The sequence below is a fragment of the Halichondria panicea genome, chromosome 15 (assembly GCF_963675165.1).
Source record: "Halichondria panicea chromosome 15, odHalPani1.1, whole genome shotgun sequence".
Classification (NCBI taxonomy): Eukaryota; Metazoa; Porifera; class Demospongiae; order Suberitida; family Halichondriidae; genus Halichondria; species Halichondria panicea.
In genome coordinates, this window is record NC_087391.1 from 711,117 (window position 1) to 737,545 (window position 26,429).

Consider the following 26,429-nt stretch of genomic DNA (forward strand, 5'->3'; position numbering starts at 1 on the left):
GAATGTACATGTAAATCACATGTACATGTACAACCACAGAGGTGTGCAATTAAATATGGCAGAACAAAGTCTTCTGCATCTTGCTTGTAAGAATGGTCACTATCAGACTGTGGAAACTCTCCTGAACCATGAATACGATGTGAACGAAACAGATGATGAAGGATTCACTCCTCTCATGTTGGCATGTTTATATGGCCACACTGACATTGCAATACTGCTGCTGAGTAGAGGAGCACAAGTGAACATGCAAGCGAATAATGGGGGGTCTGCTCTGATGCTAGCAAGTCAAACTGGACATAGCGATGTCGTTAAAATATTGATAGAAAAAGGAGCACAAGTGAACATGCAAGCGAATGGTGGGTTCTCTGCTCTGATGGGAGCAAGTCAAAATGGACATAGAGATGTCGTCAAAGTATTGATAGAAAAAGGAGCACAAGTGAACATGCAAAAGAATGATGAATGGTGTGCTCTGATGCTAGCAAGTCAAAATGGACATAGCGATGTCGTTAAAATATTGATAGAAAACGGAGCACAAGTGAACATGCAAAAAAATAATGGGGGGTCTGCTCTGATGCTAGCAAGTCAAACTGGACATAGCGATGTCGTTAAAATATTGATAGAAAAAGGAGCACAAGTGAACATGCAAGATAATAATGTGTGGTCTGCTCTGATGATAGCAAGTTATAAGGGACATAACGATGTCGTCAAAGTATGATAGAAAAAGGAGCACAAGTGAACATGCAATCGAATAATTGGTGTTCTGCTCTGATACTAGCAAGTGCAAATGGACATAGCGATGTCGTTAAAATATTGATAGAAAAAGGAGCACAAGTGAACATGCAAGCGAATGGTGGGTTCTCTGCTCTGATGGCAGCAAGTCAAAATGGACGTAGCGATGTCGTCAAAGTATTGATAGAAAAAGGAGCACAAATGAACATGCAAGATAATGATGGGTGGTCTGCTCTGATGCTAGCAAGTCAAAATGGACATAGCGATGTCGTTAAAATATTGATAGAAAACGGAGCACAAGTGAACATGCAAAAAAATAATGGGGGGTCTGCTCTGATGCTAGCAAGTCAAACTGGACATAGCGATGTCGTTAAAATATTGATAGAAAAAGGAGCACAAGTGAACATGCAAGATAATAATGGGTGGTCTGCTCTGATGATAGCAAGTTATAAGGGACATAACGATGTCGTCAAAGTATTGATAGAAAAAGGAGCACAAGTGAACATGCAATCGAATAATTGGTGTTCTGCTCTGATACTAGCAAGTGCAAATGGACATAGCGATGTCGTTAAAATATTGATAGAAAAAGGAGCACAAGTGAACATGCAAGCGAATGGTGGGTTCTCTGCTCTGATGGCAGCAAGTCAAAATGGACGTAGCGATGTCGTCAAAGTATTGATAGAAAAAGGAGCACAAATGAACATGCAAAAGAATGATGAATGGTGTGCTCTGATGCTAGCAAGTCAAAATGGACATAGCGATGTCGTTAAAATATTGATAGAAAACGGAGCACAAGTGAACATGCAAACAAATAATGGGGGGTCTGCTCTGATGCTAGCAAGTCAAACTGGACATAGCGATGTCGTTAAAATATTGATAGAAAACGGAGCACAAGTGAACATGCAAACAAATAATGGGGGGTCTGCTCTGATGCTAGCAAGTCAAACTGGACATAGCGATGTTGTCAAGGTATTGATAGAAAAAGGAGCACAAGTGAACATGCAAGATAATAATGGGTGGTCTGCTCTGATGATAGCAAGTCAAAATGGACATAGCGATGTTGTCAAAGTATTGATAGAAAAAGGAGCACAAGTGAACATGCAAGATAATAATGGGCGGTCTGCTCTGATGATAGCAAGTCATAATGGACATAGCGATGTTGTCAAAGTTTTGATAGAAAAAGGAGCACAAGTGAACATGCAAAAGAATGATAAATGGTCTGCTCTGATGCTAGCAAGTCTTAATGGACATAGCGATGTCGTCAAAGTATTGATAGAAAAAGGAGCACAAGTGAACATGCAAGATAATGATGGGTGGTCTGCTCTGATGATAGCAAGTGAAAATGGACATAGCGATGTTGTCAAAGTATTGATAGAAAAAGGAGCACAAGTGAACATGCAAGATAATAATGGGCGGTCTGCTCTGATGATAGCAAGTCATAATGGACATAGCAATGTCGTCAAAGTATTGATAGAAAAAGGAGCACAAGTGAACATGCAAGATAATAATGGGGGGTCTGCTCTGATGATAGCAAGTAAAAATGGACATAGCGATGTTGTCAAAGTATTGATAGAAAAAGGAGCACAAGTGAACATGCAAAAGAATGATAAATGGTCTGCTCTGATGCTAGCAAGTCTTAATGGACATAGCGATGTCGTCAAAGTATTGATAGAAAAAGGAGCACAAGTGAACATGCAAGATAATGATGGGTGGTCTGCTCTGATGCTAACGTGTTATAATGGGAGAAAGGAAGTTGTTCATATATTGCTTGACAATCACGCTGATACAAATATTCGTGATAGCAGTGGTAAAAATGCACTTATTGTGGCAACTAAAGCAGGGCATGCTGATATAGTTGAGTTGTTACTACCCTACGAGCACAGAGACACTACCTCAAGCAGCAGTACATCCACAGAAGAACCTCCAGCAAAGCGGGTAAAGATTGAAAAAGGTGATTCAATATAACACTTTTAGTATAGCCACAATCACCGTTACTAATTCCAACTCAAACGTTTTTTAGGACAAGATGATGTTTCACTGGTTAAAGAGGTAGCAGCAATCACCAACGCAGTACAGGAGAAAGATGTAGATGCTCTTCCTACAAAAATTATGCGACCTCAAACAGTTACTGAAGGTATAATTACAGCAAGCAAAATGGTTAATATTATAATTAGTATAATTAATAGTATGGCTAAGAGTGCAATATGGGATTAATAGCACGAGTAACAAGCAACGGCAAGGATACTAATTGCACGAGGCGCAGCAGAGTGCTATTAACCTTGCCAGTGCTTGTTATGAGTGCCTTATTGCACGAGTAGCCATACTATTGATTGTTAATCGTTTGTGATGTTTTAAGGACATTTTTAGCTGCAGTTTCAGTAAAAAATTAGCCGCGGCCGTTATTTGAACGTGCGGTCGTCAAGGCAGTAATTGCACGTCGTTAATGACGACGTGCAATTACTGATACGCGATTAATCACTGTACGAATCACAGTGAATAATAGGACAACATGCAATTATACTAATAATGCATGACTGTGCAATGCTGGACATATATGAATTGTACGGCTGATCGACCCCGAACACTAATTAATGTTCTGCTTCTACAGGACCACCCGTTAATCGAGTCACTCTCCAAGAACTAGTAAGGCGACACAGTCTGACTGACGAGCAACTCAACAGTGAAATAGTGGGGTCTGATATTCCCTACGTGGCCAAATATTTTGATGGGGTGATAATCTATTCGAGTGCAATGGGACTGACTCCTTCTGAACTAGCCGATGTGAAGGATTTGTCCTATAGGAAAGGAATTCAAGTAGCCATGACTGAATGCTTGATTCTCTGGAAAAGACACGATCCTGTTACAGCAACTCACAAAGCTCTACTGGAGCTGTTACTGAAATTAAGCAAAGAAGAAATAGCTGATCAAATCTGTCAGCACTTGACTAAATGTGAGTATACAATCATACATGATAATGTACACAATTCTATTATGTTTTTACAGGTAAACCATCTTCATCTACTGCAGTAGCTAACAAGGAGTATATATCGGATGACCTGGTTCTGTTCAAAGATAAGCACATCGGAAGTGGTGCATTCGGTGCAGTATTCAGAGGAGAACTGAATGGACAGCCTTGTGCCCTCAAATTGCTACATGCAGTCGCCAGTGAAATACGAACAAGGATACCAACAGCGAGCTCTGCCTCAACAGATTCTACTGAGAGGTTTCGTAAAGAATGTGAATTCTTTGAGTCATTTCAACACCCAAACATTGTCCGTCACCTAGCAACCAAGAAACATCTTGAAACTAATCAGCTTGTCCTTGCTCTAGAACTGATGGACTGCAACCTGCGACAATACTTCACTCCTTCTCAGCCTGACAAAGAACCCGTCAAGCTCTCACTAGCAATCCAGACCAGCCTCTGTCATGACATAGCCTCGGCACTCGAGTACATCCACTCACGAGGGGTGGTACACAGGGACCTCTGTGGAGAGAACATTCTGCTGTCCTGTGGAGGGGAAACCCCCGTTGCTAAAGTGTGCGATTTCGGAATGTCTAAAATCACCAAGAGTGATACTCAAAGTGTATCACTGCAAGTATTCGCTCACAAAGGATTCATGCCGCCAGAAGCTACTGACATGGAGTCATCGTCCTATAACTCGAAATTTGACATCTTCTCATTTGGTGCTCTAATGGTTCAAATTGTTCGCCATCTTCCCACCATTAAAGACGGAAAATATCGTAAATATGAATTGAAACAGATTGAAGATGCTCACCCCATCAAGGAACTTATAATAGATTGTTTGAATGAGAACAGAGACGATCGACCATTAGCTGCTCAGCTAAAGAGGAGACTGGTATAGTGTTAAGACTGTCATTGTGTCTATATGGACTGATTATTATTTTAGTCATGCTATTTTATTTTTACTATTAATATTCCACTTTTCGTTGATTCACAATGTACATGCATGCATGTGTGTAGTGCATCATTTGTGGGAGAGGGTGAAGATCAAATTACCTTTACAGCCCTTACAGTGATCATAGCTAGAACAGATGTAGTCTCACCAATGGCTATGATAAGTCTAACCCACACATTCTTTATACCTTGTAGGGTAACCACGTACAACAGCAATAGAGCATTATATGGTATAAAAAAAGTGACCTCAAAGGAAACAAGTAATAAAATGACTGTACATGTATACATAGAGCAAAAAGATAAATTTCGTGCTCTCTAAAAGCGTTTCGTTGAATTCGTGGCCTGGGTGGTGACTGCTTACCAGAAACAATGCCTTTAATATAATCCTTGCACGTTGTAGCACATAGCAATTCTAATTAAAGAAAAATCGTGTATTTCGTAGGATGAGAAAAGCGAAAAATTCACGCTATACGGTATCAAATATATAAAGTGACCTCAAGGGAACACAGAACACAACAAAAACACAAACTAAATGTAACACAAGTCCAACAGTTCTCTAGCTATCACTTGTACTTGAAGTTCATTTTGAGCAGGCTCGTGATTCTTATCTGACTCACATCATACAATGAACCTGTGATAAAAAAGTTATTAATTAAGTTCAAAAAACTGTACTCGGTACAAAGTGTTTAACATCCTACACACACACCCACGCACACACACCCACCCACCCACACACACACACACACACACACACACACACACACACACACACCCACGCACACACACCCACCCACCCACACACACACTGACAATGATTAGGATACTCATTATAGAGTAGTGAGGTATTGTCGACGGCTGTGGAGGAGCCCTTGCCCATGGGGATGACCACACCCTCCTCAGTGGTCTTGTGGCCGTCAGTAGTGGGGGCGGTCCGACCCAGACCCTTGGTACTGTGCTTACCAGCTGGCAGCTTGTCTACATACTTGGAGTGGGTCAGCTCATACCTGCACACACACACACACACAAGCATTTGAGTATAATATGAAATTCAAGGTTACTTATCACACAGTAAGAGAATATGCAGGGTCAGCAGATATTAATAAACAACACACAAAATCCACACAACCATAATGACCACAGCAGGCTCAGGGTCCCAAAACAACAAAGAACTATTGTTACACAGGTTGCCAATATCTAATCAACATCCTAAAGAAAACCATGGAAACCAACTAAGTCATCAGTACACAGTAGTTTAAGTATTGGGAGATGGTACAGTAATTATGAAATTACTCTCTTTATTTCTCTAACCCCCACCCACTAAAGCATAACCCTCACACCCTACACACCACTCACATGTCTCCGAGGGCAACCTCACAGAGGAGCATGAGTCCCTCGTTGTCAGAGCGAGAGGTGCTACAGTAATTGGCACTCTTGGAGACCATGTCTGCAAAGTACACCCCCTTCCCAAACATGTAGCCAGTCACAGGCGCCTCTGGTGGAGCTATTCGAAGACCCTGGGACAAATTGAACAGTGAGTAAAAATTTACAAGTCATCATTGTGAAGACTTCAACTGCATACATGTACATGTAGACATTGACACACACCAAATGTTATAACTGCATGTGCATACACAACATACCTGAGATAGTATTCCCACAAAGTTGGTCTTCCTGGAGCCGTGCCAGAGCAGCTGTCTGTTGTGGAGCTTTGAGAATGGTTTGTATTTCTTCTCCTCCCCTTCTCTGTCCACTTTGAACACCTCCAGCACCTCCAGTGAGTACTGAGAGTGGGTGACCGCATGAGTGTTGGACACGTACTCCTGCAGCATTGAGAACTCATCAGAGCCCTTGGGCAGTACCTGTGTGTGTGTGTGTGTGTGTGTGTGTGTGTGTGTGTGTGTGTGTGTGTGTGTGTGGGGTGTGTGTGTGTGTGGGGGGGGAGGTAACATTGTTATTACAACCACAGGTGCACAGGATATGAATATTATATATTCATGCTACTGAACAACATGTCTATGTTTATGCCTTGTTGACACAAGTTATTATAGATTCTGTGACATGATAAGGTACAGTACACAGAGATTACAATCAATGCAGAGGTGGTCCAACAGGCACGATGCAGCTCAAGCTGATTAATTATCCGCCCACATCGTATGTTTTTGCTGAGTGTAATCAGAGGCTAGTTGCTTGAGCTGCACCGCGCCTGTCTGTCGGACCACCTCTGCAATCAATGAATGTACACATACTCACATCCATCTTGGTCTTGAGCTGCTCATAATGCAGGTCCAATGGATCCTTCCCTCCACTCACACCATCCTCCTGTTTCAGTAGCGAGTAGGCCACCTCAATCTCCAATAGATTATCCAACATTTGTGTCTTTATCTTTATAACCTCCTCTGAGTTCAGTGGGGGTGGTTTCGTCATGCCAAAGTCATGTGGTACTAGAGTGTAGAATTTGTTAGTATAGTCGAGGATTTTGCTCGGATTCTGAGTCCCAACAATCTCTCGTTGTAGCTCAGAAAGGACAGAATATGCACTCTCTATCTGTCGCCGTGACAACTTGCCCAAAGGCATCTTCTTTATATCAATCTGTAGCAAACAGAGTGTACAGAATTGCAGTTCATATAAAACTAGCTTGTAATAGGACAATCCCTAGCTAAGACATGGCTTGTGCATGTGTACCTATACAAGATCTTGTATGGGGACATCGAGGGCTAGTTTATACTCTTTTAAGACCCACCTCAAACTCGAGCATAGCTTTCTTCATGCTCTCCACATCAAATATCATTCGAATGAGATCTTGTATCTCAGGGGCCAGTGTGGACTTTGAACCAGGAGCAATTCCAAGCTGTTGCCCAGTGTCCTCATCACCACCATAGTCTATCTCCAGGGGGTAGAACTTGCTAGGCCTCTTAACAAAGCTCTCTTTACTGGTGCCCCATGAATTGCCTGTCTTGTCTTGGTACAGGAATTCAAAGTGCTTCTTGGCAGCAGGTTTGGAGGCTCCAAAACTCTGTGAAGGATAAACAAACAGTTATTCTCTAAAAAGTTGTCCATCAAAAAACAAATTTGCAGTAAGTATGCTGTCCTAAACCTTAAACAAAATATTGCTTACCGTATAGTGGGTAATTTTCGTGGGCAAGCTGACTTCCACGAAATTTAAACGCAGGCGTGGAATGCAGTGCAGGCAACAAGACTAAACGAAATTTGTACTCACGAAAACCACCGTTTTCCAGATCAACGAATTTACCCTACAAAAATAACCCGCTATACGGTATACTGAATCTTAAAGCTACTTTCTTCCCCCCTCCCCTCTCAGTGGTTTAGCTGACCTCTGTCTTTGAGCCTCCTATGGCGGTCCCCACACGACCCCACGACCTGAACACATAGTAGTTCTTGCTGGAGTCTCCTTCGAGCAGCTGCAGCTTGTAGTACGAGTTAGTGCCTCTTATGACATCGACCAATCCAAGTACAGCATTCCAGACCACACCCCCACCTCCAGTACGTTGTGTGACTCCTCCAGCTCTGAATCAGGGTCCACTGCAGCACCACCCTTTACCATCACCTTGACCTTGCTGGGACCTGGGTGGAGGGAGGGGTGTGTCTACAGGTACGTATATATACAGTCCGGAGGCATTAATAACATAAAGTTATGTACATCTCAAATTAGGTGGTCTGTACATACAACAAAGACCAAAGGAAAGTGATTTACAAAGAAAATACCTTGAAAATATATCAAAAGTCTATTATGGACAAATACCGAGAAATTATGGCGCATTCCAAACTTGAGATTTGAGCGCATACCATCTGAATCGGCTCTTTCTAAGGTTGAAATTGGACCACCAGAACTCTAGTTATCTAAACCAATTAATTACATGACTTCACCTCTTCTCCTGGTGGTTTGGGTGTCTCTGATGATGGCTGCTTCTTGACTGTCACTGGAGACATCTTGGAACTCGACTGACCAGAGGACTTGAGTGCACCTCGGGTCAACGTGGCCACACGTTTTAGAGGGAGGAGAGTGTTTGCCTGTGAGGGTGGGGAGTGTGTGTGTGTGTATGTGGAGGGTGGGGAGTGAGTGGGTGTGTGTGGAGGGTTGGGAGTGTGTGTGTGTGTGTGTGGGTGTGTGTGGGTGTGGAGAGTGAGTGGAGGTGGGGAGTGTGTGTGTGGAGGGTGGGGAGTGAGTGTGTTTGATTGAAGAAGGTATTGGGGTGGGCAAGGATTGTCAGTCGCACACCCTCCCAATCTTACGGAAAGCTTTTAAAAAGTTTTTTATTTACGGTGTTGGAATCCAGTCTTCACTGCTAGCAGAGGATTACTAATGTATGGAATGTACACTATTTTGATGGGCATCAATTACTAGGAAAATGTAAAATCTTCATAATAATAGTAAACAAAAAAGAACAAAAGAGCAGACAACATAAAACCATACAGCAATAGAAAAAGCAAACAGATGCCCGACCTTGAGAGCCGAGAATGATGGGTTAAAGAGTCTTTAACAGTGCACCAACACTCCCCATTCATCTGTTGCATTCAGAGTCACACTAGTACTGAATAATTATTGTAAGTTATTTACATTGAGGTCATGCTGATATAAAGAGGGTGTGATACTTACCATTCTCTTTAGCTCGGTGCTCTGTCGTTTGTACTCTCCTTCTGGCAGGAACAAGATGACCTGACCCAACACGTGGAGGTGATCTGATAGGAATTCCTCTGAGGTGATAGTTTTGAGGTAGCCCTCCAGCTGAATTCGTCTCACGTCCAACCGCTGGGGGTCCAATTTGTGGAACGAGGGAAGAGTGGGTAGCACGAGATTAGCAGGGAAGTTATCAATCTGGGAGGAGGGAGAAAATTGATACCCAAGAGCTTACTAGTAATGGCAATGCAGCTACAGTCTGTACCAAAGAGCCTACTAGTATTGACAATCAACTACCAAGGGGACCTATGATAAATTGAGAGCTGTGTGTTTGTATGCTTTTTGTAGTACACCAATGTCCCCGCCCCCTCCTTTCGGCTACTACCCACCTGTGCCCTGAGTGAGAGGTGGAGGTCGTGGAAGTCTCTATAGCGACGATTAATGATCCACTTCTCAGTGACAGAGACATGGCTGTGTTTGCAGGAGACGTTGACGTGAAATACACAATGCTTGGTGGTACCCTCGTTCAGAATGTCATAGTCGGGAATGGCGGCCGAGAGGGCAATGAGACTATTACTGGACACATTTGCAGGGACACTCTTGGCCTGTGGAGTGGGTGGGGTGTGTGGAGTGAGTGGGAGTGTGGAGTGGGTGGGAGGGTGGAGGGTGGTTGGCAAGGAGAGGCATATATACACTTATGGAATGAACAAACAGTTACTGTAGCTTACACTGAGTACTGCTTTGTGGCCAGAACTGATTCCAGAGCACTTTTCTTCAGTCGATCATAATCTAGAAACAGAGTTACAGACAATAAAACAAGAGCATTACAATTTTAGACGAGACCCAACAAAAGGAAGTAATCAACATAACACACCTGTGACTCCAGTCTTCTGCAGGTGTGAGATGTGAGAGTTGACGTTGTACCTGAACGATCGTACCTCTGTCTCGTTGGCCCCCTCACTCAGAGCAGCCATGAAACTGTCAGTGTTCAGAGAGCTCTCCTTGCACTGGACACGGGGGAACGCATACAAGTGAGAGGAACAACAATGGGAGGATATTAAAAATACTTTTATGATCAAAGCCATTCAGCATGCATGAAGTTAACGGACATAGTTCTGAAACACGTACACCATTCTCTCACCATTGATATGAAGGTGGCGTTGATGTTGTCTGGTAGAGCTAGTGTCTTGAGCAATGGCGTCCAGACCTTCCAGACCAACACATCGGTGAGGAGGGCCTGGAGGGACAGAGAAGGGAACTCGTCCTCTGGGAGCACAATACACAGCAGCAGCTCAGAGAGACGGTACAGGTAGGCTGTGTGTGTGTGTGTGGGTGTGTGTGTGTGTGTGTGGGTGTGTGTGTGTGTGTGTGTGTGCGTGCGTGCGTGCGTGGTAGGTTTAACAACATTGGCAACAATACACGTTCTATTTTCTATTGAAAATCATCAAAATCGCACCATCCACACTACAAGAGATGGGAATATTGTTAATGGATATTCTAGAACATTAATAAGAACTACACAGTGATACTAGGTACAATGCTCGTACCTATCCTGGCTTCCCTGTCACAGCAGACGGCCCTCCATGAGTCCTCCCCACTCTCACATTTGAAGAACTCTGTCTCCACCGCCTCGTTCCATATTGCTGCACTTTGACCTGTGACCACACCCACTGATGCAGTCACACATGCCACCTTGTACGCCTTCATGATCCATAAAATCATTCATGAGTGTCTCTATGAAGAAGGCCAGATAGTCGACCTCTCTGCCAGCCGCAACTACTTATTGAATCACGTTTATGGGCGAGTTCTAGGGCTTCTTGGGAACACACTGGGTCGGGACTGACATGGGTGTGATACCAGCTCTCGAAAAGGTCTCATAGTCCGAGGGACAACAGCTGTTAGGGTGTGTGGGTGGAGAGGATAATAGCTTAATTTAGGTGTGTGTTTAGGGGAGGGGGTGGTTGTGTGTGCTGTGTGAGGTTGTGATCACCTTTTCTAGTTCTTCATCAATGCTCCTCACTCCAGTGAGTTGACTGTTGAACTGGAGGGGGCGTGGCTCAACGGAGGGTGCCAACACCTGGGGAGGTAGCAAACAATGAGACAATGACAGCAGCGGGATTGACGAGATTACCTTGTGACAGCCGACTTGTGTCCATTGAGGGCTGCTCTCTGTCCACACTTTCCTCACATGACGGACCTGCTGCCAACTGACGTACAGTGCAACAGAGAGGAACCTGAAGTCAAACAGTTGTACTGACTGTATAGACTAGTGTAGTATATAGTGTGTGTGCATGGTGATGCATTCTTACCCTAGAATGAAGGACAACACACAGAGAACCAGGAGTAGGCCACCATCCATTGCACTGTATCACTGATCAGTGCACTCTTTATCTTTTATCTATGCTCAGAGATCTGTGCTAATACATGTACATGCTGAGTCAGCAGAGAATGACATGCATGTGACATATTATGTCCTGAAGTTTTTCTAATTGCATGCGGGAGGGCGGCTTTTCTCATTATGTCATTATCAATTTCACCTTATGAATTTCATTATTTTGCAAATGAATATCATTATCACACTATTTTGGACCATTATGCGCATGCGTAGTAGAAATAATGGGATAGAAATCCAATAATGAGATAGAAATCCAAGAATAAAATCTGATGCGGGCGGTGGACCAGAAACCAGAGTATCACTTGGAGTGGCCTAAAGACATTGTGAATGTACATGTAAATCACATGTATCACAGTATATGTACAACCACAGAGCTAGAGGTGTGCAATTAAATATGGCAGAACAAAGTCTTCTGCATCTTGCTTGTAAGAATGGACACTATCAGACTGTGGAAACTCTCCTGAACCATGAATACGATGTGAACGGAACAGATGATAAAGGATTCACTCCTCTCATGTGGGCATGTTTATATGGTCACACTGACATTGCAATACTGCTGCTGAGTAGAGGAGCACAAGTGAACATGCAAATGAATATTGGTGGGTTTGCTCTGATGGTAGCAAGTCAATATGGACATAGCGATGTCGTTAAAGTATTGATAGAAAACGGAGCACAAGTGAACATGCAAGATAATAATGGGCAGTTTGCTCTGATTCTAGCGAGTCAAAATGGACATAGCGATGTCGTTAAAATATTGATAGAAAACGGAGCACAAGTGAACATGCAAGATAATAATGGGCAGTTTGCTCTGATTCTAGCAAGTCTTAATGGACATAGCGATGTCGTCAAAGTATTGATAGAAAAAGGAGCACAAGTAAACATGCAAAATAATAATGGGTGGTCTGCTCTGATGCTAGCAAGTCAAAATGGACATAGTGACGTCATTAAAGTATTGATAGAAAAAGGAGCACAAGTGAACATGCAAGATAATAATGGGGGGTATGCTCTGATGATAGCAAGTCAAAATGGACATAGCGATGTTGTCAAAGTATTGATAGAAAAAGGAGCACAAGTGAACATGCAAGATAATAATGGGGGGTCTGCTCTGATGATAGCAAGTCTTAATGGACATAGCGATGTCGTCAAAGTATTGATAGAAAAAGGAGCACAAGTGAACATGCAAATGAATAATGGGGGGTCTGCTCTGATGATAGCAAGTCAAAATGGACATAGCGATGTTGTCAAAGTATTGATAGAAAAAGGAGCACAAGTGAACATGCAAACGAATGATGGGTGGTCTGCTCTGATGGTAGCGTGTTATAATAAGAGAAAGGAAGTTGTTCAGATATTGCTTGACAATCACGCTGATACAAATATTCGTGATAGCAGTGGTAAAAATGCACTTATTGTGGCAACTGTAGCAGGGCATGCTGATATAGTTGAGTTGTTACTACCCTACGAGCACAGAGACACTACCTCAAGCAGCAGTACATCCACAGAAGAACCTCCAGCAAATCGGGTAAAGATTGAAAAAGGTGATTCAATATAACACTTTTAGTATAGCCACAATCACCGTTACTAATTCCAACTCAAACGTTTTTTAGGACAAGATGATGTTTCACTGGTTAAAGAGGTAGCAGCAATCACCAACGCAGTACAGGAGAAAGATGTAGATGCTCTTCCTACAAAAATTATGCGACCTCAAACAGTTACTGAAGGTATAATTACAGCAAGCAAAATGGTTAATATTATAATTACCTCAATATAATTAGTATAATTAATAGTATGGCTAAGAGTGCAATATGGGATTAATAGCACGAGTAACAAGCAATGGCAAGGATACTAATTGCACGAGGCGCAGCAGAGTGCTATTAACCTTGCCAGTGCTTGTTATGAGTGCCTTATTGCACGAGTAGCCATACTATTGATTGTTAATCGTTTGTGATGTTTTAAGGACATTTTTAGCTGCAGTTTCAGTAAAAAAATTAGCCGTGGCCGTTATTTGAACGTGCGGTCGTCAAGGCAGTAATTGCACGTCGTTAATGACGACATGCAATTACTGATACGCGATTAATCACTGTACGAATCACAGTGAATAATAGGACAACATGCAATTATACTAATAATGCATGACTGTGCAATGCTGGACATATATGAATTGTACGGCTGATCGACCCCGAACACTAATTAATGTTCTGCTTCTACAGGACCACCCGTTAATCGAGTCACTCTCCAAGAACTAGTAAGGCGACACAGTCTGACTGACGAGCAACTCAACAGTGAAATAGTGGAGTCTGATATTCCCTACGTGGCCAAATATTTTGATGGGGTGATAATCTATTCGAGTGCAATGGGACTGACTCCTGCTGAATTAGCCGATGTGAAGGATTTGTCCTATAGAAAAGGAATTCAAGTAGCCATGACTGAATGCTTGATTCTCTGGAAAAGACACGATCCTGTTACAGCAACTCACAAAGTTCTACTGGAGCTGTTACTGAAATTAAGAAAAGAGGAAGTAGCTGATCAAATCTGTCAGCATTTGACTAAATGTGAGTATACAATCATAATTATGCCTCGGTGCGCATATGCGCAAGCGAGGTATGTGGTAGTGTGTGTGTGTGTGTGTGTGTGTGTGCGTGCGTGCGTGTGTGGACTATTTCAGCTGCTCAAGGATCAATGAAGTGCAAGTAAGAGTTTCTATAGGCTTCTAGTCATGTTTTCTTGGCACGCTATTTGTGGATTTGCAAAATAAAACTTCTTTCTCGAGTTATGCCTAGTTTTGCTTACATGGAATGCCATTGCAGCCTTTTCAGAAGAGTCCGTAGCAAAACTTGTTCACCGAGTGTTGCTACTCTACTTAGTAGTTAGCTCTGCACTAGAACGCTAGCTATTGGTAGCTGCAAGAGTGAGAAGAGAGCTGCAAGGCTCTGCTGACTTGCAGCCATTAATTTTAGACTTGAACTTTTGGCATCAATCGTTTTTAACAACAATCATGGTCGATCATTACCCACTATTTGAGTTTCCCAGTGATAATTGCTATGCAGAAAATTATCATTATGATAATTATAATGTGTATATACAAAAGCTATTAGTAGTTTTATGTTATGTAGCTTTGGCACCTCCACCGAGGCATCAGCACCCGCGGTGCTTTCATTATAGTAATGATTTATATATTTTTTACAGGTAAACCATCTTCATCTACTGCAGCAGCTAACAAGGAGTATATATCAGATGGCCTGGTTCTGTTCAAAGATAAGCCCATCGGAAGTGGTGCATTCGGTGCTGTATTCAGAGGAGAACTGAATGGACAGCCTTGTGCTATCAAATTGCTATATGCACTTGCCAGTGAAATGCAAACAAAAGTACCAACAGCAAGTCTCGCCTCAATAGATTCTGTTGAGAGGTTTCGTAAAGAATGTGAATTCCTTGAGTCGTTTCAACACCCCAATATTGTCCGTCACCTAGCAACCAAGAAATATCCCAAGACGAACCATCTCGCCCTTGCTCTAGAACTGATGGACTGCAACCTGCGACAATACTTCACTCCTCAGCCTGACAAAGAACCCATCAAGCTCTCGCTAGCAATCCAGACCAGCCTCTGTCATGACATAGCCTCGGCACTCAAGTACATCCACTCACGAGGGGTGGTACACAGGGACCTCTGTGGAGAGAACATTCTGCTGTCCTGTGGAGGGGAAACCCCCGTTGCTAAAGTGTGCAATTGCGAAATGTCTAAACTCACCAAGAATGATACTCATGGTGTAGCACTGCAAGCATTTGCTCACAATGGATTCATGCCACCAGAAGCTACTGACATGGAGTCATCGTATTATAACTCGAAATTTGATATCTACTCATTTGGTGCTCTAATGGTTCAAATTGTCCGCCATCTTCCCACCATTAAAGATCGTAAATATCGTAAATATGAATTGAAACTGATCAATGAAACTCACCCCATCAAGGAACTTATAATTGATTGTTTGAATGAAAACAGAGACGATCGACCCTCAGCTGCTCACCTAAAGAGGAGACTGGAAGGCCTTCAATGTGAGTCAAACTAGCCATAACTCGAGAAAGAAGCTTTAGTTTGCTAATCCACGAATCAAAATCCAAGAGAACGTGGCTAGAAGCCTATAGAAGCTGTTAGTTTTTGTCGCATTGCAACCGTTGAGCAGTTACAGCTGGAATACACACACACACACAGTCAGCTTTACCGTATCCCTTGTGCGGCTACGCCTCGAGGCAGAATAACACGCAACTAGCAGGAAAGGCAATGAATAAAATTAGTAACTATGTTATTCATTGCCTTTCCTACTGGCAGCTCTATGTATCCCACCTTCTAAATTAACCTGTACATGATACTGTCATAAATATATATATTCCTTGTCTACATGCAGACCCTCTCTGACCCCTAACTCAGTACAATCCTTTGACTTATGTATGCTACTATATTCATGTGAGGTAAAAAGTTGTATCCCGCTCCTGACTGACATTACACAATATAATTATGGTATCCCCCCACCTACAGACTCTCAGCCTGCCCACGAAAATAACGAATATTTTACCCCACGAAAATTACCCGCTATACGGTATTCATTGCAAATTGGATTTCACAGTTTATATAACAGCATGTGGTTGCGATGGAAGGTTGGAGAAACGCCCCCTATGGTTTTAAGTGGAGTTGCGTACTCTTCCTAATGAACTCTTGACCTAAGCTATCTAGTAAAAATGTCTATTTGAGCCAAGAAATGACTACTGCGTTTCAGCTGGACTTTCAGCTTATTCTAGCTGGAAAATATCTAGCTCATGAATAATTAACGAGCAAACAGTTTACCGTAACCTTAAAGCGCAACGACTTGCACTTTTAGTGCACTCATCCTGACTTGCAACATGTGTGATGTAGTACATGTGCTGCAAACAGTTTGCTCATGAATGTTTATTATAATGATTTTTGTGAAATTATAAGTGCCATGATAAAGTTTGAAGCATAAATATATTGGTGTATCAATCTGTATGACCATCTTCCAGTGGAAGCTCTGAGCGATCATCAAGTTACTATCATTATACCCACTCTTCGAGTTTCCCTCATTCTGGATTCTGCCTGCATTCATCATGATAATTATAATGTGTGTTCATGTGTGTGTAAAAGCAAGAGTAGATAAGAGTAAGAGTGTTGAACTGCTAGTAACAGCATTTGCCTGCTCCTGCGTCATCACTTGATAGTAATTCAGTACTAATTTGTTATGTTAGCAACACTTCCCAGAAACTGCACATGCTGTGATTGCGTAGTTCAGTGCTACAAACCACAAACCACAGTTTACGCGGTTCCACGATTACTACAGCAGTTCAACACTCTTACTCTTATCTACTCTTGGTAAAAGCTATATATAGCTTTTATATGTTATGTAGCTTTGCTTTGGCACCTCCACCGAGGCATCAGCACCTGCGGTGCTTTCATTTAGATTGCATGTTGTTGTGAATAGTTCTGTGGTCCTTGTAATGCATGTGTATAATTATTACGTATGTGTATAGCATACCGTATAGCTGGGAATTTCCGGGGGACACTTGAACCTGTGTAATGATACATGCCCACATATATATAGTCGAGTGTGCTGTGTTTCTGAATCAGTCGATATTCCTATTATTTCAGTATCATCCAAGTCTGAGCAAGCTCTTAATGAAGCCATGAAGGAAGGATTTGTCCGTGTGAACACTACCAATATCTTATTCTTTGGAATGGCAGGCACTGGTAAAACTTCCACTAAGCATCTCCTTCTGGGACTGCCTCCTCCTGATGATCGAAATAGCACTCCATTAGCTACCAAAGCAGAGAGGATACGACAAATTCGTGACACTACAAAGCTGAAAACGGAAGCTCAAGAAGATCCCTCTAGGTCATGGAAACCAGTAGTTAGTGATGACTTACAACGCATTGTTGCTGATGCTATTAAATCTCATGTGACCAGCTCAGATCCTAACTCTAAAGCATCTGCTATTCCACAAGAACTCAACATCGCTCTGAAGCAACTTGAACCTAGCAATGAAATCGGTGCGCCAGTTGATGCGAGAGCAACTAAACCATCAGTAGCTGGAGCAAAAATAACGCTTAGTAAGCAAGAAAAAAAGAAGAGTAAATTTCTGAACACGGTTTCGAATGTAATAGCGAATATTCAGCGATTTTCTGGCGCTGATCGTACTGCAGTTCAAGAAAAGTTTGGATCTCATTGGATCTACATAATCGATAGTGGTGGGCAACCACATTTTCATAATCTTCTACCACTCTTCATGCCCAAGATTTCTGTAGCTTTGTACATTCTTCGTCTCTCTGACTGCCTGGACGATCATCCGCTGGTTGAATACTACAAGGACAATAAGCCAGTTGGTGAAGTTTTCAAGTCACATCTTTCAGTTCTGGATAACTTCAAGTATCTTTTGCAGTCGATTCAATCTCACAGTAAAGAGTGCAAGCTGGTATGCATTGGTACTCACAAAGACCATAAATCTAAATGCAAGGAAACATTATCCGACAAGAATAAAACGTTGTTAAACTTTGCAGATAAAGATAGCATTAAAAAGTTGACTATGTTTTTCAATTTGGGGTTAAAAGATGTTATATTTCCTGTGGATTGTAAGAACTGCGATTCTGACAGTAAGGAAGTGGCAAAGACAATTCGTGAATGTATTCACAAAGCATCTCAAGAGCTGAATAAGAATGAAATCCTGGTCCCTTTTTGGTGGTTTGTTTTGGAAATTATTGTCGAGAAGGTTTCGAACGATGAAAAAAGAAAAGTTTTAAGCAAGAATGAATGCGCAGAAATTGCAGAAGTATTACATAATTTTCACGAAGATGCACTGTGTGAAGCTTTAAAATTTTTCCATGAGCATCACATATTTCACTACTATCCTGCCATTTTACCAAATGTGGTATTCTGTGATACTCAAGTGCTTCTCGATAAAGTAACAGAGCTTGTCGAGTATGCTGCATACATGCGAGGATCATCTGGGTTCGGAACCTGGTTAAATTTTACCAATAAAGGAATGATTACGATTGAACTTTTATCTGAGAATAGTTTTGAAAAGCACTACGTCGATGGACTCTTTGCACCCATTCATCTCATTGCAATATTCAAGCACTTGCTGATAGCCACACCATTTCCACAAGAAGTCACTCAAGAGAAGCGTTTCTATATGCCATCACTTCTATCTTTGCTCCCATCAACTCAAGTCAATGACAAACGGGCTGATTTGCTTAAGACCGGTTTGATCCCACTCGTTTTACACTTCAAAAATAATTGGCAATGCTGTGGAGTGTTTTGCTGTCTCCAAGTGTACTTGATTAAAGAATGTGAATGGGAAATTGAAATGTATGCTCACCAGCCGAGTAGAAACTTTGTACAATTGATTCATCTAAAGCGAGACTGTACTATCACGCTAATTGACGGGTTTTCAATCCTCGAAATTCATTCCAGCAATAATCAAAAAGAAATACTGTCGTTGATATATGCAAATATTCAATCTGGTCTTCGATCTGCTTACAAAGCCCTGAAATACACGTATGAGGATCCTGAATTTGCATTTTTGTGTCCCTGCATTTCGCAAACACTTTCTCAAAACTCCATCTCTAGTGCAAGTCCCCAAGTGCCCCACCACCCAGCTCGTGTTCTGGCTGAGGACGGTGTAATGAGGTGTACTCTATGCAATAATACGTATGAGCTAGAAGACGGTCATAAAGATTGGCTCTCTGCTTGTTGTAAACTGGAAGGTGAGATGCCATAATTATTAATTATAATATCCCAACAGACCCATGTACCATGTATACATGCATGTATACATGGTACATGGGTCTGTTGATTGATGTAGTACGAACAAAGTTGTAATTATCAATAATGTCACAACTCTATAGTAACTCGATAACGTGAATTAATGTCTCCTATAATCGACACAATATTACCATAGCTGTCACTTGCACTGTACACGCTCTGTGTCTATGTGCATATACGTACAGATCCTCTAGCCTCAGGACAGCGCAAAAAATCAGTGAAAGAAGTTCAAACTCGGTCAAAGCGTTCTAATAAGGATGTCACTGCACAAGGTACAATAAAACCTGCATGCATGCATGTATAGTGAACTATAGTGTCAAGACTCTACTGTATATAGCTGGTTGTTTACTAAATTTTCGTGATTCGAGGATTTACCTCAAATTTTAAAAAATTAGTGCCTCGAAAATGGGTGTACTTCCGGTATTGAAATCTCTCTACTGTAGTAGGTGTGGTTATTTAAACCTCTATATCCTCGAAAATTAAATGGAGGAACTCACGAAAATTTTGTGCCTCGAATAACCCACCATAATTTGGGGCATAGTAGGTTAAGTCATTATGCTGGTATATATAATTGGAGCATAATAGGTTAAAATTGATTTGGTCAGTTTCTAGCCTCGATTCCAGGCCGCTTGAAAAAGGCGGCCTGGTATACTTTGTATGCGCATGCGCGAAATAATTGACAACAATTTCATCATATAAATTGTAAAAAAACGGACAAAGTTACAAAAGGAAAGAATACGTATGACAATGTGACCACAATGGCAGCTTTCAGAGACACTAATCAAAGTAGAATAATTATGCTGCAGCTTCTTCTAGCTATGTTTATCGAAGAGACAGTTGAAGAAAGCCTCCCAGACAGCTAGATAGAGCTGCCAGCTAGGAAGAGTGGTGGACTCTTTAATACATCAGTAGATCTTGAGTGAATAACTTCCTGAGTGTCGAGTTAAAAGCTTTCAGGAGTAATCATTAGCTTCTTTATCTTCAGCAATGACTTCTTGTCGAACATAAAGGCAAGATTCAGTAGCAGAAGACTTAATTGCCTGGTCCATATTACCACAGCCTCATCAGGGGACCCACAGGAACACATCATGCCTTTCCTATAACATCTGTAGCCTTACAGTGTAGGGTGCCGTTAAGTAGAGACTTGGCTTGATACAATAAAGGGCGTAAGAACTCAGTCATCTTTGCACAATACTTCTATGTAACGGACTGTAACTTCAGAATACAAATAGTATTTTACTGACAGTATCCACAAATACATGGATTACCCCCTTTTTGGGGTAATGTACGCGCATGCGCATACAAAGTATACCAGGCCGCCTTTCTTGTCGCGGCCTGGAATTGAGGCTAGTCAGTTTCGTGCAAATCCAATGGTTTCCTGCTGCTGCTGAACGTTTTTTCTTTCTTTTATTATGTTGAATCCTCAGTTTTGACAAATGTACAATACAACAAGAGATAATTTTTTGGTTACGAAGTACTGCTGAAAAAAGATTATTTATGATCGACGTCAATGTGGGGCATAATAATTATGTTTTTTTAACAATGCTGAAATTGGGGAAGCTAGTGCTCAAAAGCATAATAGGCAGAAAAAGAGCATAATTTGCCAGGGCCTAGTCTTAGGGCAGGCTGTATTACCAGTGTACAGTGGTTTGCAGAACAGTTGTCATACTCAGATAGGCAGTAGGCGGTGGCTCTTAAGTGTGTTGTGGTTTTGTGGTCTTTTCACACTATAGACCTTTTACTCATGATCAATCATGACAGCAACTTTAAAAGAGTTTTTTCCCATGAACTACATATATATGTTAAGCTGTACAACCTTTAATTAATCTTCTGAATACTTATGTTGTATATCTTCCCACAAGAAAAGTACTGAAAATTAGTTTAAAATTTAATCAACGCTGCGTGTTTAGTAAATTTGAAGTGTACTATACTCTCTTCAGTGCTGCTCCTGCTGCACCATATTCAGAGGATTATTAAAAGTGATGGGCAGTTTAGCTCTTGACAGCAACTTTAAAAAAGGTCATTCCATGATGATTCATGAGTAAAAAGGTCTAGTACATCTGTTTACTTGTACATGTATAGACTCATGAATCATCATGGGAAACTACTTTTCAGTACTTTTCTTGTGGGAAGGTATACACCATATTCATTAAAGGTTGTACAGCTCAACATACAGTTCATGGGGAAAATCTCTTTTAAAGTTGCTGTCATGATAAAAGGTCTATAGTGTGAAAAGACCACAAAACCACAACACACTTAAGAGCCACGCCTACTGCCTATCTGAGTATGACAACTGTTCTGCAAACCACTGTACACAGTGTTCACTGTCTCTGCCCCACAATGACAACAGAACTCTTACAACTGCCCAATTCATTTACCATACATTTTTTAGTTGAGCCGCTTCAGCATTACACAATTAAAAGGTGATGGAAGTGATGGAAGCTTCGGACAAAAATGTTAGCTCCTAGGTCTAAGAGTAGCTTGACCGTAACATTGTGTAATGAAGTGGTGCTCTTGTGCATGACTGTTATATTGTCATATCCTCCTCACAGGTAATGCAGTGACTCCACTAGCCACTCCACACACAACCACTCAGTCAGGTAGCAGATACTGTGCATTGGTTTGACTGTAGTATTAATTTTGTAAATTTGTACAGTACTGTACATTTTATAGAGGAAATGATGTCACTTAATTAACTGTCAATGTATATGTTTTATCTGTACAGTTCAACAACGATCAAGGGCCTATATAATTATGCTGTTGTGTGACCTCTAATAATGATTTTATAGTGTACATTTGCTTCAGCTAATAAATATATACACCAGATATGGTGCTAGGAACCAAAGACCATTGTACTTACTACCATTATTAAAAAAAAGTTCTATCAGTTCCATCTGTCATAAAATCGGATTGCTATTCGAAAGCTGGAAAATACATGACTTGATTCCTACATGCCCGGCATTCCCCATTATTATACAAGCACATGTTGTGTTGCTTGTAATAATTATTTGTGCATTTTCAGATGCTTATTGTACGCAGTTTGTCATATAAAACTGGCCATTTTAAATGTAATATGTACTAATCTTGTGTGTGTGTAGGATCGTCACAAGAGGAGCCTACTAGCAGAAACCAAACAGTAGAAATTGCACAACAACGGTCGTCCATTGTTCTGACTGGAGATGATATTCTAACAATTTGTGAGAAGCTGAGAAGTGCAAGCAAAGATTGGTTCAACTTGGGACTGGCTCTCGGAATGAAGATTACCGACTTGGAAGACATTGAAGATGCATACCGCCATAACCAACGCCGCCTAATGAAGATGGTAACCAAGCGTCTTGAAGTCACTGATTCAGAGCATCCGATGACATGGCCTTACATATGTGAATGTCTAAGGAGGCCTATTGTTGAGCGTAACGATGTAGCCGAGGAAATTGAAGACAAGTATGTGAGGACAGCAACTGCAGTTGCTCATAGTGCCACCAATTGATCATGAGAACCTGATAAGGTACGTGTGTTTGTAATCTGATTGTAGTCTAATCTTGTGTCATGTTGCTTAAGACTCTGAGGTGACCCCAAAGCATTCCACTTTATTTGTTCCTGTATAATTAGGTGTAGTGCGGTGATAGAGTTGCTGACTCAGCGATTATCAGCCATCACTCGACTGAGACAACATGAAGTATCTTCTCTGACGTTGCTAAGGCCGTTGCTAGGCTACACCATCGAACAAAACCCATCATACATCGTGACCTTTTGCTGAATTCCATAGTAAATTTAGGTTTTCTTCCCACTAGTAGTTATAAAAGTAGTAGCCTATAAAAGGGACAAATGAGTTATTGGTTGGGATGGTGGAGCATAAGTCCCAAATGGATATCTCTTAAAGAAATCTCACAATGAGACCAATCCAATGATACTCGTATCATCACATCCTCACACAACACACACCCGCCCACATGCACACAGGCACTGGGCGTACTACTGTTCAAGCTGTGCTTCATGGATACTCCATTTGGTGACAACCCTCTAGCCATAGTTAGTGCTCAGTACAGCATTCCTGAAGACTCTCCCTACACACAAGACCTGCACAACTTGAGAGGTACATGTACATACACACACACCCCACCCCCTCACACACATACACACAAATCCTATAGTAAATGTAACCAGCACCACTGGGTATACATATAAAACCGAGTTATTATAATAGTGGGGCTTTTCTTTGTGAACTGGGCCTGTTTTTTCAGAGCTAATTATATTTGAGAACACACACTAGCTGCAGGTGCTATGATACTCTGCCATCCTTAAGTGTATTGCTCTAATGATACGTGTATTCTCCCCCTCCCTTGTAGGCTACCTGTTGACCTCTGACCCTGAGCTGTGTCCCAGCAAGTGTGTGAGGTGGTGTCCAGGATCACAGGAACCACCAACCATGTCACTAATGTCTTTGTGAGTACCTTACTATTAGTATACCCTGTGTATGTATAGTGGTGAGCAGACCAACAGTGGCTCTGTATTATAGAGGGTGGTCTGCTAACACAGGTCCATGCAAACATATTCACCCAATGTGTTATATTCTGCAGGCAAACCAACTGATGCAGCTAACAAGGAGTATATATCAGAGGATTTGGTTCTGTTTAAAGATAAGCCCATCGGAAGTGGTGCATTCGGTTCAGTATTTAAAGGAGAACTGAATGGACAGCCTTGTGCCATCAAATTGCTACATGCAGTTGCCAGTGAAATACGAACCCAAATACCAACTGCGAGTCTCGCCTCAACAGATTCTACTGAGAGGTTTCGTAAAGAATGTGAATTCTTTGAGTTGTTTCAACACCCCAATATTGTCCGTCACCTAGCAACCAAGAAACATCCCAAGACGAACCACCTCGTCCTTGCTCTAGAACTGATGGACTGCAACCTGCGACAATACTTCACTCCTCAGACTGACAAAGAACCCGTCAAGCTCTCACTAGCTATCCAGACCAGCCTCTGTGCAAGCATTCGCTCACAAAGGATACATACCACCAGAAGCTACTGACATGGAGTCATCGTCCTATAACTCGAAATTTGACATCTTCTCATTTGGTGTTCTAATAGTTCAAATTGTCCGCCATCTTCCCACCATTAAAGACGGAAAATATCGTAAATATGAATTGAAACTGATCAAAGATGCTCACCCCATCAAGGAACTTATAATAGATTGTTTGAATGAGAACAGAGACGATCGACCATTAGCTGCTCAGCTAAAGTGAAAATGGACATAGCGATGTCGTTAAAGTATTGATAGAAAAAGGAGCACAAGTGAACATGCAAAACAATAATGGGTGGCCTGCTCTGATGATAGCAAGTCAAAATGGACATAGCGATGTCGTTAAAGTGTTGATAGAAAAAGGAGCACAAGTGAACATGCAAATGAATGATGGGTGGTTTGCTCTGATGATAGCAAGTGAAAATGGACATAGCGATGTCGTTAAAGTATTGATAGAAAAAGGAGCACAAGTGAACATGCAAAACAATAATGGGTGGTCTGCTCTGGTAGCAAGTCAAAATGGACATAGCGACGTCGTTAAAGTATTGATAGAAAAAGGAGCACAAGTGAACATGCAAGATAATGATGGGTCTTCTGCTCTGATGATAGCAAGTCAAAATGGACATAGCGACGTCGTTAAAGTATTGATAGAAAAAGGAGCACAAGTGAACATGCAAGATAATGATGGGTTCTCTGCTCTGATGACAGCAAGTCAAAATGGACATAGCGATGTCGTTAAAGTATTGATAGAAAACGGAGCACAAGTAAACATGCAAGATAATGATGGGTGGTCTGCTCTGATGATAGCAAGTGAAAATGGACATAGCGATGTTGTCAAAGTATTGATAGAAAAAGGAGCAGAAGTGAACATGCAAGATATAAATGACGGGTGGTCTGCTCTGATGATAGCAAGTCATAATGGACATAGCGATGTTGTCAAAGTATTGATAGAAAAAGGAGCAGAAGTGAACATGCAAGATAATGATGGGTCTTCTGCTCTGATGATAGCAAGTGAAAATGGACATAGCGATGTTGTCAAAGTATTGATAGAAAAAGGAGCACAAGTGAACATGCAAATGAATGATGGGCGGTTTGCTCTGACGGCAGCAAGTCGTAATGGACATAGTGACGTCGTTAAAGTATTGATAGAAAAAGGAGCAAAAGTGAATATGCAAGCGAATGATGGGCTGTCTGCTTTGATGATAGCAAGTCAAAATGGACATAGCGATGTTGTTAAAGTATTGATAGAAAAAGGAGCACAAGTGAACATGCAAAATAATAATGGGTTCTCTGCTCTGATGACAGCAAGTTTGAATGATCATAGCGATGTCGTTAAAATATTGATAGAAAAAGAAGCAAAAGTGAACATGCAAAGTAATGATGGGTGGTCTGCTCTGATGATAGCAAGTCAAAATGTACATAGCGATGTCGTCAAAGTATTGATAGAAAAAGGAGCACAAGTGAACATGCAAATGAATGATGGGCGGTCTGCTCTGATGATAGCAAGTGATTATGGACATAGCGATGTCGTTAAAATATTGATAGAAAAAGGATCACAAATGAACATGAATGACAATGACGGATGGTCTGCTCTGCTGGTAGCAAGTCTATGTGGGCGTAGCGATGTCGTCAAAGTATTGATAGAAAAAGCTGGAGTACAAGTGAACATGCCAAAAAATGATGGGCGGTCTGCTCTGATGCTAGCAAGTCAAAATGGACATACCGATGTCGTTAAAATATTGATTGAAGAAGGAGCACAAGTGAACATGAAAGATAATGATGGATGGTCTGCTCTAATGAAAGCAAGTCAATTTGGAAGAAAGGAAGTTGTTCAAATACTTTTTGACAATCACGCTGATATAAATATTCGAGATACAACCGGTAAAAATGCACTTAGTTTGGCAAGGGAA

At 41.6% G+C, this 26,429-nt stretch overlaps 5 protein-coding genes across 21 annotated transcripts in view; 3 read left to right on the forward strand and 2 right to left on the reverse strand.

The window, feature by feature from the left end:
* Positions 1 to 715, forward strand: LOC135348414 (ankyrin repeat domain-containing protein 29-like). Its single transcript, XM_064546623.1, has one exon. The coding sequence runs from the start codon at positions 20 to 22 to the stop codon at positions 713 to 715; it is 696 nt and encodes a 231-aa protein (XP_064402693.1). The 5' UTR covers positions 1 to 19.
* LOC135348400 (uncharacterized) overlaps positions 1 to 24,785 on the forward strand; it is a 54,684-nt gene extending 29,899 nt beyond the window's left edge. The window contains exons 1-12 of one of the 7 annotated variants that reach the window (XM_064546580.1): positions 11,912 to 13,211; positions 13,281 to 13,394; positions 13,884 to 14,225; positions 14,860 to 15,723; positions 17,327 to 19,438; positions 19,682 to 19,768; positions 22,049 to 22,096; positions 22,595 to 23,001; positions 23,106 to 23,261; positions 23,457 to 23,589; positions 23,843 to 23,939; positions 24,074 to 24,780. In XM_064546580.1, coding sequence (XP_064402650.1) covers positions 12,035 to 13,211; positions 13,281 to 13,394; positions 13,884 to 14,225; positions 14,860 to 15,723; positions 17,327 to 19,438; positions 19,682 to 19,768; positions 22,049 to 22,096; positions 22,595 to 22,983 — 5,133 coding nt within the window. In that variant the 5' untranslated portion in view covers positions 11,912 to 12,034 and the 3' untranslated portion in view covers positions 22,984 to 23,001; positions 23,106 to 23,261; positions 23,457 to 23,589; positions 23,843 to 23,939; positions 24,074 to 24,780. The other 6 variants (XM_064546585.1, XM_064546582.1, XM_064546583.1 and 3 more) reach the window with 6 other exon arrangements.
* Positions 1 to 26,429, reverse strand: part of LOC135348405 (sorting nexin-13-like) — a 55,085-nt gene that overhangs the window by 19,284 nt on the left and 9,372 nt on the right. For 6 of the 7 annotated variants that reach the window (XR_010398744.1, XR_010398745.1, XR_010398743.1 and 3 more), the window contains exon 3: positions 11,272 to 11,358. Coding sequence is in view for 4 of the 7 variants with exons in the window: in XM_064546606.1 (XP_064402676.1) it covers positions 11,272 to 11,358 (87 nt within the window). In the remaining 3 variants the exon portion in view is untranslated. Of the gene's footprint in view, positions 1 to 11,271; positions 11,359 to 11,412; positions 11,516 to 11,590; positions 11,743 to 26,429 lie in introns of those variants that run through there. The other variant, XM_064546607.1, reaches the window with a different exon arrangement.
* The window catches only part of LOC135348402 (ankyrin repeat domain-containing protein 50-like), a 27,419-nt gene continuing 1,701 nt past the window's right edge, over positions 712 to 26,429 (forward strand). Inside the window, exons 1-5 of one of the 4 annotated variants that reach the window (XM_064546597.1) lie at positions 712 to 2,680; positions 2,750 to 2,863; positions 3,338 to 3,679; positions 3,733 to 3,998; positions 4,044 to 4,670. In XM_064546597.1, coding sequence (XP_064402667.1) covers positions 712 to 2,680; positions 2,750 to 2,863; positions 3,338 to 3,679; positions 3,733 to 3,998; positions 4,044 to 4,592 — 3,240 coding nt within the window. In that variant the 3' untranslated portion in view covers positions 4,593 to 4,670. Of the gene's footprint in view, positions 2,681 to 2,749; positions 2,864 to 3,337; positions 3,680 to 3,732; positions 4,671 to 26,429 lie in introns of those variants that run through there. The other 3 variants (XM_064546596.1, XM_064546599.1, XM_064546598.1) reach the window with 3 other exon arrangements.
* Positions 5,003 to 9,812, reverse strand: LOC135348411 (poly [ADP-ribose] polymerase 1-like). Of its 2 annotated transcripts, XM_064546621.1 has the most exons (9): positions 9,671 to 9,812; positions 9,261 to 9,479; positions 8,531 to 8,674; positions 7,386 to 7,658; positions 6,896 to 7,234; positions 6,286 to 6,504; positions 5,999 to 6,159; positions 5,456 to 5,649; positions 5,003 to 5,276 (listed from the first exon to the last, which is right to left on the reverse strand). In XM_064546621.1, the coding sequence occupies exons 2-9, from the start codon at positions 9,261 to 9,263 to the stop codon at positions 5,209 to 5,211; spliced, it is 1,401 nt and encodes a 466-aa protein (XP_064402691.1). In that variant the 5' UTR covers positions 9,264 to 9,479; positions 9,671 to 9,812; the 3' UTR covers positions 5,003 to 5,208. The 2 variants fall into 2 exon arrangements, with proteins under 2 accessions (XP_064402691.1, XP_064402690.1); XM_064546620.1 differs by lacking the exon at positions 5,003 to 5,276 and having other exon boundaries at positions 5,303 to 5,649.

Bases quoted from the DNA above. Each gene is read 5' to 3' on its own strand.
- LOC135348414 (XM_064546623.1), top strand. From the start codon at position 20: ATGTACATGTACAACCACAGAGGTGTGCAATTAAATATGGCAGAACAA.
- LOC135348411 (XM_064546620.1), bottom strand. The intron at 7,659-8,530 runs GTGAAGTCATGT...TATCCTTCACAG, and splicing joins CCAAACCACCAGGAGAAGAG to AGTTTTGGAGCCTCCAAACC. The intron at 7,235-7,385 runs GTGGGTCTTAAA...TGTTTGCTACAG, and splicing joins AAGCTATGCTCGAGTTTGAG to ATTGATATAAAGAAGATGCC.